The 13,781-nt window shown below is 35.9% G+C and overlaps 1 protein-coding gene across 1 annotated transcript in view; it reads right to left on the bottom strand.

Moving 5' to 3' along the window:
• Positions 1–13,781, bottom strand: part of Nav3 (neuron navigator 3) — a 319,139-nt gene that overhangs the window by 202,670 nt on the left and 102,688 nt on the right. Inside the window, exons 4-5 of the mRNA XM_029542029.1 lie at positions 3,950–4,022; positions 866–1,049 (exon numbers count right to left, since the gene is read on the bottom strand). Of these exons, the coding sequence (XP_029397889.1) occupies positions 866–1,049; positions 3,950–4,022 (257 nt within the window). The remainder of the gene's footprint in view (positions 1–865; positions 1,050–3,949; positions 4,023–13,781) is intronic.

Below are 13,781 nucleotides of genomic sequence, written 5' to 3'. Positions count from 1 at the left end.
TTATTTATTCGTGTGTGTATGTGCATGTCTGTGTGATTTTACGAGTACCCCACACATGCAGGTGCATGTAAAGACTAAAGGCCTCTGGACCCCTGGAACTGAGCAGGTTTGAGCTGCCTGATATGGGTGCTGAAAAAGAACCTGTTATACTCAGTGACATTTAAACAACCACTGAGTTCTCTTTCCAGCCCCGTCCTACATACTCTTGATATACATTTCAGCCAGTTGAACGGTTTGAAAACTTTGACTAAGGCTTTCCTGGCAAGAGGGTGTTTCCTGTCTTTCCCACTAGCCCACCTCTTAGATTTCATTTCCCAGCTAGCCCTACTAGTCACATAGACTGTACCTACACAGACCAAAATTCAGGCTACATAAATGTATGCATGCACATACATACAAATATAGAAACACAATACATAATCTTTAAAGTCAATTATGTTCTCAAGTAGTCAAAGATACTGCAAATGATATCCTTTGACTTTTGATGGATTTAATTGACTCAAATTATCAATGAAAGATAACTAGATCTCAGGATACCAGGGCTTAAAAGGCATGTTGCATGTACTAAACTAATTGGCTGGAGGAAGAAATATGCCATTGCCTCCACCGAGGACACCATATATGATTAGATATATAAAAGTCACCATTAGAAAATAAACAAAATTGTGTGCCCTAAGAATGCGATAGGTCTTTCTTGTCAGATCCAAGGAGAAGAGTTTTTGAGCCTGACATCCACAAGTCATAGATCTGGGTCATATGAACATAAAAGCACATAAGCACAGATATGAACTCAATGATAATTTGGAAAGTTGAACCCTGTCTAAACAAATTCATTTTAAATACATTCCCTGCCTCCGTTCCTTACCTGGACTGCATATCTTGCTGGGTTTTGGCCTGGCTGGCTTCCGACTGAGGCGCGGTATGAGTCACTCGCCGCTGAAGCTCCACCAAGGACTGGTAATACTGCTGTTGATGATGCTGCTGTTGCTTGTAGCGAGACAAGCTGAAAAAGAGCCCTAGGATGGCTTTTAGGTTTCCATTTCTTATTTCTGTATCAAATGGAAAAATGTAAAACACGGTCACATACATTTAAGTTGATTTTTATTTTCCTGTATGAGTAAAAGTCTAGATGTAATCCTCTTAAACCAGATCTATGAGGATGAAAACACAGGCAGGTCCTCTTATTCACAGTTACGGCTGAATCTGAATTTCTCAACTCTGCCAACGTTACAAAGTGGCTTGAGATAACACTGAGAGAAGGGGAGTGAGGAGCAGAAGGAAGAAATACCGCTAAACAAAGATGCTCTGTGGGTTGTGGTTTTCCTTACTCTTGGAAGAGGATGTGTTCCCTGCCTTGGGGTAACCATTTGATTTTGCATACTGCTTCCCTCCCCAGTATACATAGCTGTTGCCCACATAGACTTGGCTAGGGAAAAATGCTACGACTTAAATATCTATTATCTTGCAGCTACAAATAATGGTGTTGTGGGTACATCTCATAAGATCAAATTGGGTCTACAAAAATCAGCATTCTTTCCAAATCACCATGAGCCAGCCTGGTCACATATTTGGATGTACATATTTAAAATATACACAGGTCCTCAAGAACATGTATCAATCATTTTTTTTAGTTGAAATGCTTATTTTGTACACATTAGTGTTCCTTGTGTTTTATGCTATATGCTACTATATAGTAATGATTAGCTTACAAAACTGTAAAGCATGTATTCATAAATAACAATTGAAACAGATAGGGTTGCTACAGGAGATTTTCCCATGCTGTGTAACAAAAGCTAGATGCCCAAATTCAGGTACAACACAAAGTTAATTTTTAACACATATATGTATAAGCTTGAAATTTTTATACAAGTACACCAGGTAGTTTGAACATGATCTACATTCACTCTCTTCCTCTAAATCTTCTCACACAACACCTCCACCATGTCTCCATGGCTAAGTCCCTCTTTCTTCTGAAGTTATAACCTTATTACTAGGAAAAGTGATGTCGGTTAAGCCTGCAATGAAGTTCTGTGTATGGTTATATTTAAAAAAAAAAAAAAAAACTTGTTTGTCACTAAATAGGCTCCCCTGAAGTGCCAGGTACCCTTCTAGAGTTTAGGTACACTAACGTACGTGATCTGTGGGTTTTGCTCATTGATGACTTATAAGCTAACCCTGACTATTTGGTTTAGTTGAATCCATCAAACTCTCCCTAGGATTTAATCCCTTTTACTATCTTAGACATTCCTTATAGTCTCTTATAATCTCCATAAAATATGAGAGTTGTTTTGATCAATGAGGCCACCGTGAGAAAACTGTGATTGTTTTCAATTCCTGCAAACTTGTGTGATCTTATTCAAAAGGTTTTTCCACTATACTCTTATTATATGTATGTCATTTTAGAATGTATTCCTTGACAACTAATATATTTTTAAAAGAATGAACCAAAATCAATAGATTTAAATTATTAAAATTAGTGTGTGATATGTAAGAGATATAAAATGAGCAATGGAAATATTTCTGGCTTGCTTTTGGCTTCTTATACAGAAAAATCTAGTCAGGGATGAATTTTATTCCAATTCTATTGGAAGTAATAGAACCAGCAGTTAGATTTTTAATCTGAGCTTGTTAGCCACTGGAAATGTAACTGAATTATATATCATAATGTTTATTTCATGTAAATATAAAAGCATAATAGGCAATTAAAATATGGAGAAACCGAAAAAGTAAAATAATTCTATTAAGTGTCTATCCTATTAAAGAAAGTCACAATTCTTTTATTCCAGTTATGACAACATTTAAAAACTTTAAATTATTCAATGTTTGTAATTCTGATGACAGGAAAGGTTTCCAAGACAAATTACTTGCAGGAAAGTTTAAAATACTAAAGGAGTATTAAGTAATCCTAGAAAATTAAAGACACTAGCTTCCTAACTACTGTCACAACTGCAGGTCGCAAAGGACTCACTATTCCAAATTTTTGTAGTTTTGGAAATTTTGTAAATGTTCCTTACTAATACTTTAAAATCACTTACTTAGGACTAGCTATCTCACTAACAGTTCATTTAGACAAAAACTTTCTTATCACCTGTTAATAACTATGATAACTAATATTATTAACTTTGATTTATTAGTAAATATAATGAACCAATAAATAAATATAATACATACATTTATTAAATATTAATATTAGAATTAATAAGTAGACAAATGGAATGAAGGAAAGAAATATGTAGCATATTTACAAATAATGGCAGAGAGCACACAGGAAGAGAAACATTGTTTCATTTTAACTCTGGCAAAGACTATACAGGAGGTCAAGTTTTGAAAATGTCACCTTTATATGTGCAAGAAAGTCTCTGAACCAGAAATAAATGTGGAAGTCAGCTCAATCTTTTTTTTTTTCATGTTGTTACATTGAAATTTATTGTAATTAAATTTTCACTAAAATTAAATGTCAATCTGACCTGCAATGACTTGTAAAAAATATTCACAAATAGTACTTACTAGCACTGTCAGCCTAAGCATTTAATAACTCATTGTGCCGTTTACAAATACTTACACATATTTGTCTATAATTAGCTTAGTCATATCTTAGAAGAATTATTGGTAAAATATGTGTACAAGAATTGTACTGTTTAACCACATTCCTATCCATGTATTACCAGGACCGACATGATCACCTATCCATCTATTTAAGAAGTTAAAAGTCTCCGTATTAGCAATAATATATAAGTGCTACTTTAATTCTTCTCCAACCCATATATTGCCATTGAAAATTACAAAACATTTAAATAAAGTACATGCTAGCACTACAAGCCATCGTGCTTGTTTTATGCACCTATACATTTCCGCCATTAACCAAGGAGATCTGCAACACTACCTTTCTAACATGAAAATTCTCTCAGAAAATACTAAAGCCACTTGTGACCACAGTACAGTTTCTTACCTTCAGCAGATAGGCCTTGAACGTTTACTCCTCGGGCTGCCAGAAAGCTAAGGCAGACATCGACATTTTCAATCTGTAACATGAAAAGCAGTAAAAACCCCATTTAGAGGATGACTCTTCAGTCAGCATTGGAGCTTACTGAAACAAGGAAAGAACTAAACAAGCGGGGAGGGCAGGGCGGGGGGGGGGGGGGGGGGCGAGAAGTAATACTTTACATTCATTTCATTCTAGAGAGACTTGCCAGAGTTTTACTAGAATTATCTTGGCTGAATACAGAGTGACCATAAAGCTTCCATTGTCCACTTGCAAACTTGCAAACAATCGATAAGGGCGCAATCTAGAATGGCATTCTTGAATCATAGCACCCCACCTACGTATCATAAAACTAGATCTGTGTTGTACACATAAGTCTCAATGAAAACATCCATCCGCAATGAGACTGAAGCATTACAATTACTAAGAATATTAGGATGTGGGATACTGAATTCCATCAGAAGATGTATAAAAAGGAGAGCTGTTCTCCGAAGTAAATGAAGCATACTTTTTATTCTAAACCACAGGGAAAAAAAAACATTCTTTCAAACGTTGTATTTGCATCTTCACAGTTGAGGGAGCCTGTGGGTAAATGCAAATACTGTTTCCTATCTTAAAAGGGCAATGTGCATGGATGTTAAGTACTCAGATGACTATGACAGCCAGCTCCTAAACATTTAAAGTGAGCCAGGAAGGAAGTCCCGATCTACCAGGCAAGAGTGTTCTCAATGTCAAGAAATTATTCAAGTTAGTCACCTAGAAAAATGTGACTAAAGCTCAGAAATAAAGCCAAGGCACACACATTTGTACTGAGAAAGAAATATATTGATAAGAAACTTTTGACCAGAGTGTGACCTAATAGATTTCATTCCACCAGCAGCACCTGAGTCTTCAGTGAGGGTATTGTGTTGAAATGTATATCAGGTTCTCTCTCAGGCTGCTTTGCTATTAGGGAAAGAAAAAAAAAAGGGAGGGATCCATCCCATCTGCCTTCATCAAACCCAGACACTATTGCTGATGCCAAGAAGAACTTGCTGACATAAGCCTGGTATGGCTGTTCCTGAGAGGTTCTGCCAGCACCTGACCAATATAGATGCAGATACTCATAGTCAACCATAGGACTGAGCGTGGGACCCCAATGGAAGAGCTAGGGGAAGGACTGAAGGAGATGAAAGGGATTGGAACCCCATAGGAAGAACAATACCAACTAACCAGTCCACCTAGAGCTCCCAGGGACTAACCAACCAACCAAAGAATACACATGGAGAAACCCATGGCTCCAGATATATATGTAGCAGAGGATGGCCTTATCTGGCATCAATGGGAGGGGAGGCCCTTGGTCTTACAGAGACTGGATGCTCCAGTGTAGGAAAATGTTAGAGTGGTGAGGCAGGAGTGGGTGTGTGGGTGGAAGAGCACCTTCATAGAGGCAAGGGGAAAAGGGGAGAGGGGATGGGATGGCGGTTTGTGGAGGGGAAACAGAGAAGGGATATATCATTTGAAATGTAAACAAATAAAATGATTGATAATTTTTTAAAAGAATAGAGAAAAAGACTAGGCTGGATGGATCCGTGGGTGTGAACACATTCAAGACTAAGGTCAATCTTCAGGAAAGGAAACGGTTGATGGTGGTCATGACAGCTACCATCCCAGTGCTGAGGTGAGGCTGAGGTAGAAATGGGAGGGCCACAGAGACTTGCCTTCTGTTGGTCTAACTCCAGGGCCAGAGGGAGCAACTCAGGGCAATAAGGAGGCGAGTGAAGGATATCTTCCTGCCTTTAGTTTGGTTGCAGGCATCAAAATATACTTGCTGATGTTTCATAAGCATGTACACTCATTTATTTGTATGTTGTTAATATGGTGTTATGTGTATATGTGTGTTTATATAGATAATTATATATATAATATAATAATACATTATAATATAATGTATTATATTGTATAATATATATATATATATATATATATATATATATATATCTCCAAATGTGGCAACTTCCCTCCACATACCAGCCTTCAGAAGATATCAACCAAGAATGGCTCATGATTGATGGTCATATAAAAATATACAATTAGATTATTTTATATAATATTACATATAAATGGTTGCTATTTATCTATTTTATATATAATAGATTATATAATATATAATATAATATATACTGTGATATGATATATAATATATGACATACAGCATATGATATATATCATATAATATATAGTATAATAGAAAAATAGAAAAATTAGCAATAGTTATCTTTTAATCCAAAGTCTACATGCTATTAAAAAGCACTGTTATTCCATGTACCATACTCCAGAGAAGAAGTGTATAAGTGTGGGGTGTTATTCCATGTACCATACTCCAGAAAAGAAGTATATCAGTTTGGGGATATGTGTGTGTGAGCACAGGGCCCTCAGAAGGTAGAGGCATCAAACCATTCCAGAAAGAATAGAAAAATAGTCAAAGCATAAATTAGAAGCCATAAATCACGAGATTATTAATAGTCAAATTCAGTATGTGTACTGACTGTGGAATTTCTTGAGCTGAGTAGTCCCTTGGTATCCTAAGAATCTAATCTCTATTCTCATCATGTCCTGGTGTCCTGAGATTCTAACCTCTATCCTCATCATGCCCATCTCTACAGACGACAAGAGGCATCTCACTCTCACATCTGCTGTTACCCACAACCTCATATTCTGATGGGAACAGATGATATGATCGGTGAAACTTTGTGGACTTCCACCGTGAAGCAATAAAACAAAACATAGTATCATACACAAGGTGCGATATCAGGTGAAATCAATTTAAAATGTGTGGCTTGGGTCTTTTGCCATTTAAGTTATTGAAGAAAATATGTGTAGTCTGGAAGGGAAAGGATGGTGGTGACCAGCAACAAGCACAGCATTGGGAAACAGAAAGGCCAGCCCGTCACTCGGAAGCCATCCTTAGTTGATATCTTCTCAAGGCTGATATGTGGGCAGAAGTTGCAACCATTATATTTGTGAAATAACAGAAAGAAATCCAAAGAGTCTCCACTGCTTGCAGACTCACGGGGGCAATCTTCCCATGACCCTTTCAACTAAAGACAAATGAAATGGGACTTAGATACCACATCATTACAGAGAATGCTCAGAGGAGCTGAATGCATGAAGCACTTAGTTCTAAACCCCACAAAGAGCCAGAATTCATAACGCACCAAAAAGACTGGTACGTTATAAATCATAACTCTTTGGTTATTAATAAAGGGTTAATGGTAAAAAACTAAACCAAATATATCTATACTTTCTTTGGATTTAGATCCTATATCAGCTTGGTCTTAATCTTTTTAAAAAAAAATCAAGTAGCTTGTAAAGTTAACACTATATAAGAAACAACTAGGCATTTTCAAAGGCAGAGTTGTTTTTATCTCATAATGAATAAAACAAAAATGTAAGTAGATAGGGGCCAGTTTAACCAAACAATTTAGGTTATTTCAAATTCTGGAATATGCTCTCCTCAATGGAAATCCAATTCAATGGAAATGGAAATTCAAGTAACTTCAATTTACATTTATTTGTTTGTGGAAACTTCACACACAGCCTATACGAAGTTACTACCTCTTGCTTATGTGAACGGTAGTATTATGTAACTCATGTGACCTGTAGTATTATGTAACTCACGCATTTTGTGTCAAAACACAACTATACTCACAGATGTACACCTTTGTGGTATGATTACAAAAACATGCGTTCTGAGTTCCATGACGGCATCCCTTATCTGATGCAATAGCAGTCCACACTTCAACTGGTAATTATTCCAAAGTCTTCTAGCCTCCTACTACTGTGTTAGCCAAGTTCAGTCCTTTCTACTTTTAGTGATTTACATGTTAGTGGTGTGGAATGCCCACTTTCCCTCTTTCATGTGTTAAATGTCGTCATGACTAAACAACTATAAAACTACTAACAGGATAATAAAAATAAAATGTAAATTTCCTAGATATAATAAATAATTTCAGAAGTATCACACCGTACATGTAAGCTGAGCTTTGAAGCTTTTTGAGTCCATCTAAACATTTAATGGTGTTACAAACACCTAAACTAAAACTTCTCAATATGAGGTCAATTATATTTACATTTGCATGTAGGTGTCTGTGTATGTGTGTGTTGGGGGTTTATGCAGAAACTAGAAAAGAGCATTGGATCCTCTGAAGCTGGATTTATAGATGGTTGTGGGGCACAGTGTGGACACGGGAAATGTAACTCATGGCCTGCAGAAGAACACCAATCTCTATTACCCATGGATCCATTTCTCTAGTCAGAAGGTTTAGTTTAAAATGAATGCAATTACTACCTATATAATTTTATATCATATTGGAGCACTGCCTTTTGGGTTCATATTATGTGAAACTGAGACATTTATTCATTCATTCAGTACTTATTATTGTACTTAAGAAAGAGATACTGTTCTGAAATAGTTTAAAGAGCACTAACTAAATTCCAATAATTTCATAAACTCCCATAAATGATAGAGACCCAGTTTGTAAAACAATTCGTCCATAGTTCATAGTTATACATTGATGTTGATCTTTACAACCTTGTTATGGAAATGTGTGACTGTCAAATCAAATTGGGTTTCAAATAAGTAAAAGGGAAAGGCGGGGAAAGCTACTGTCTTTTTTTTTTTTCTTTTTTTCAATTACAGAACATTCAAAGCGATCAAAAATATATTTACACTTTTGATTATTTTAACTGAGGATTAATGTATTCTAGATATGAGCATTGGTTACATTACAAATAATTGTATCTATTTATTTCAGTGCTGAATAATTGATTCCAAACAAAAACATCTTTTTACTGAACTCATATACTAGGCAACATGATTACTGACCTGTTTTACAGCAAAACTGGTGTAACCTGTTCTAAGTAATGTATCTAGAGGAGTCTTTGACAGCGTTAACAGATTTAGAGCTTGTATCCCAATCGTTTTTTTTTTTTTTTTCATACTTGCTTAAGGATATTTAATGAAAACGACTTTTGCACCCTAATATAATGCGATTAATATTAGCCTTGGAAGCCATGTTTAAATCTTATTCATGATACGGGGATTAACATTGTGTGATTAATTCATCCAGCAACTATTCTCTGTTTATTATGAGCAAAGGGCTCTGTGGGATGGTGAAGGGTCATAAAAATGAATTACAAGGTCTTCAGCTTTGTGAGCCTATAAAATAGCTGCTGAGACGGTAAAGAGTCATACATCACTATAATACATGACACTGTATGATAAATTCCAAGAGAGATATATAAACAGCTTTGCATGGTACTGGAGAGGATGGAGTCATCCATTTTCACTCTAGATCTGCAGAGGCCTTCACAGCATCCCATTTAGAGTTGAGCGATAATTCAGATTTTGATAAAGCTAGACTGGCCGCTGAGAAAGGAAGAAGACCTATCAGGCAGAGCTACTACAAGGAAAACAGTTCAGAGATTGTTAAGAACTGAACAGCGTCTCGTTCTATACAGTGACACACATAAAGGAGATTTCACCCCGCTCTGCCCTTTGATACAAACACAAGTGAAACAGAAAGAGACAAAGAATCACGGTGCAAGTTGCAGGGATGACCTGGCTGAAGGCTCATTTGTCCACAAGATGCACATCCCGGTTAGAACATGTGTGAAGGGCTAGATGCCTACAGATGTGAAAAACTCAAGTCAGTACCTTAGCCCTCTCTGAAGGGTCATTATATTATTTGCTAGGATTTAAATTTATTCTTAATAACTTTACCTTGAGATTGGATCACGCCATATATCTCAGACTGGCCTTGAACTCCCGATCTTTCTGCCTTAGCTACCCAAGTGCTGGGATTACAGCCCTGTGCTACCATGCCTGGCATCACTTATGCTTCTGTTTCCCACAATGAACTCGCAATATTATAAATTAGTTAAATAGTTAAATCACTTAACTGCATAATAAATATTGCTAAGAAAATCAAAATGGGAAGGCCCACTTTGATCAAAAGTGTACGCTAATGGGTTTAAATAATTCGATTTTAGTCAAACATTCTAACCAAACATAAACTTGTCTTGAAAAAGAAAGTAAAATATAATAATTACTCTGCTTTAGTTAAAAGTTATATGATGGCTCTTTTCATTTATTACTTTAGTAATTGGATTTATTTATTTATTTTTGAGTTCAAAAGAAAAAAACGCAACAGGGCAGGCAAACTTTAAATGTTAGAAGAAGCCCTTAGTAGGTGAATGGCTGAAAGAAGGGACAATCATGCCCTTAGAGATTGTACATGGCAGGGAAGCAGCTACATGGAGGGCAAATGAGGAGCCATATGTTGGGAGGGTCTTTAGAGAAACAGTGAGAAAGCCCCAGATGTTATGAAAACCTTTCTTACAACATATACAGAAAGAATAAAATGAAAACTGAGTGTTTGGGGTTTTTATTTTTTAGTACTTCAGAAAAGTACCAACTTCAGACCAACCTCTGAAGCCTCCTGGCTGCAACAGTGTACAACTTCATAAATGTATAGTATGCATTTGGGTTATTACAGCCTCCCTCTCCCACCATCCTCTACTGTGTTCTCTTCTCCTTTCAACCCCTTCCTGATTCAGGAGTTGTAAGAAATTGTATTTTTATAAATGAGAAATAAATTCCAATATAATATAATGCTTATTATTCTATGAGAGACGTGGGCACTTACAATGAAGGCAGAAAAGTTGAATTTTTCAATCAAAAAGGACAAGAAGGACATTGTCCTCAAAGGACAATGAAGTCTGAAACCTACACAGGGGTCTTCTTCCAGAGGAAATTTATATATCAAATTTTAATGAAAAAAGTACTGAACTAAGAACTGACCTGACATATTTGTAGAAATATCCTATAGTTTACACATCTCTGCCTTGCTGCTTAAAAAGAAGCCCGCTCTTTCAGAGGGCAGGCCATGGATGATAAACTAACTGAAGGCCTGTGGTATGAGATGAACCTGTGAAGGAAGCTGAACCTCAGCTGGTCACAGTTAGGAAAATCCAAACCTGAGGCACCCAAGTTCAGAATAGCCAGGGATACAGAAAACTGAGCCCCGCCCATGTCTTTCCTCACAGCTCCTAAGTGTCCACAAGTGTGAAATTCCAAAGAAGGTTAAGAGACATTGGAACTATTTGAAGAATACACTGAGGAGGAGAGATTGCGCAAGGGGATGGGGCCAGGGAGTCAAGAATCTTGAAATCCAGAGCAATCTTGAGTCAGATGACAGGACACAGTGACAAGTTGACTATATAGCTTGGTCTAACTGTGCTTTTTAGTTAAAAGGAGTAAAGTATATATTTTATATATTTTTATTGATTAATGGTAAATGAATCTTCAGAAATCAATTTTACCCATGCTTTCTGCCACTGACATCTTTTAACGATGATTTTAATGTGTTTAACTTTTATACCTTAGCCAAAATGTTCTAGCTCCATATGTTGCATGAAAAAGAGACAGTATGTGTGCTCTATATTACATGCTAAGAATGAAAGCAAGAGGAGCAGTCTAGATGTTACTTCTCAATTTCCTCCTACCCTCACTTGTCAGAGCTAGGACATTGAGCCAGCTGAAAAATGATTTTAAGAACCTAGCTATGTATTCTAAATATAAACCCTTTTATTCTTCCTTACAAAGCTTGATAAATTGTTTCCTCCATTTTCTAGAAGTTAGAGAGATTGCCTTGCATTTGTGTGTGAACAATTAATAAATTATACAGCTAGAATTCAGTGCGACCTAGAGCCTGCAGTGAAGTTGTTCTTTCTCTCACATTATTCTGGCAAATGTAATGCAGACATAGTAACTGAGCTATTTCTTCTCTTGGCTAAAACTGTCTACACAATTGGCACATGATAAAGACAGAGTGTCAAGCACAAGTGTTGTTCAAAGATGTCTAGTGAATATAGTAGGTAAAGATAGTATAGTATGCAAAATCCACTTGCCCTACATGTTTTGAAAGTTTGCATATTGAAATGCCTCCAAATTGTTCAAGTACCCAATGCACTTTTGTCTATTCAGAGGTCAAAACAGGGGATTAGTGATGGGACCATAATCCCTGGAATTCTAGCCAGCACCAAAAGCTGGAAAAGGCACAGAAGGAATTCTGCTCTGGCCTTTAAAAGGAACTCAGATAGAATGACATCTTGATTCTGTCCTGATGATAAGTACTTCCATTATGGCCTCAAGGTCTGGGACGAAATTTTCATACTTTTATTTTATCAATTTGGTAATGATTCAGTACAGTAGCCCCAGAAGACAATTCAGTTATCTACAAGGTGAATCAGTGGAAATTTCGCCTTTTCAAACTACATGACACTGGGGCTTCTGTGAGCAGCTCCTTTTCAAACCTCTCTGTTTGAAGCTGTGACTTTTTTTCCCAAGTAACACATGCAATTCATTTTTTTTTCATTTTCAGGAAATTTAGCTACATGTTGAAAATCATCGTGATATTTTGAAAATCTTCATGACATGCAGAAATCAACTTCCTACTATACTTAATTCTTTTCAAAACATTTTTTTTTTACTTATTTACTATGCATCCCACTTACTGCCCCTCCCAGTTACCCCTTTCATTTTAGGACAATTCTTCAGAGAGAGAATAAAAGCTTGAATAGGTGCCAATCCCATTGAGATGTGAGACAACCATGCTTCTTGCTCCCAAATTTGCCGATCAAGATAGGGAAAACTGCAAGGAAACTCAATTCATCTCTTTGTTATTTCTTTCCTTTATTTTTTACAGGATTTAGTTGGTAGCTACTTTGCAGTTTGATATAAAAAATGTATTTACTTAATAGGTACCTTAATATATAGATACTTCACAGTTAAATGAATCTAATTTTCATTTGGGCATTGCAATGTGCATGTTATTAGAAATGAAGAAATGCTTATTCCTGAAGTTTCGGATTCATAATGTGTAGAATTCAAATGAAAGCATTTTTATTTCCTTCTTCAAAATATTATGTGAGTATTGAAAATGAAGAGTTTAACTGTATGGTAGGAATTGGGCATATGTACACATTTATATGTTTATCTATATGAATATATATGTACATATACTAGTATAAAGAAGGATTCATGTTAAAGTATATATTGTTCATATGTGAAAATAAGCTTCTCATATATATATATATATATATATATATATATATATATATTTGTTTTAATATGTGTGTACATTTCTATGTATAGGTGTCTATATGCTGATAAATATAGGCATAGATATGGAAAGTATACAGAATTTTATTAGATAATTTTCTTTTTGGTCAAAATCACCTTAACTTTACTTCAACTGACTTGGTAGAGAATAAAAAGTAACAAATGTTAACCTTTGTTTTCAAATATCAATGACATTGAGTCATTATCATGAACTCTGTCGGGCAGAATGAAGTATATCATATAACGTTCTCAAAAAGCAGCATCAGGTTTCGTTGACCTCAAGGTAACATGATTTTAAATAAGTTCTTTCTTTTCAGTGCGACCCAACAAACACAGCAAAACAGGAACTTGGTGTTTTATCATAAAGTCATAAAATTGCTTTATGAGTCAATAATGAGCAATTTCACCATTAAAAACATCTATAAATATTATTTCTATCTTATGACCACACCCTACCTCAAATACATGGACATTTATATTCTTTCCACAAGTGGAAGTAACACATGTGGTCTCAGAAAAGATTACTTATTTTTATCACATGTTTGGGAGTAGGAGAGGAAAAAGAAGAGGCATTAAAATGAGAGGAGAGAGAGAGAGAGAGAGAGAGAGAGAGAGAGAGAGAGAGAGAGAGAG

Source organism: Mus pahari, chromosome 9, assembly GCF_900095145.1.
Source record: "Mus pahari chromosome 9, PAHARI_EIJ_v1.1, whole genome shotgun sequence".
Lineage (NCBI taxonomy): Eukaryota > Metazoa > Chordata > Mammalia > Rodentia > Muridae > Mus > Mus pahari.
This window is presented reverse-complemented; position numbering and strand designations above follow the sequence as displayed.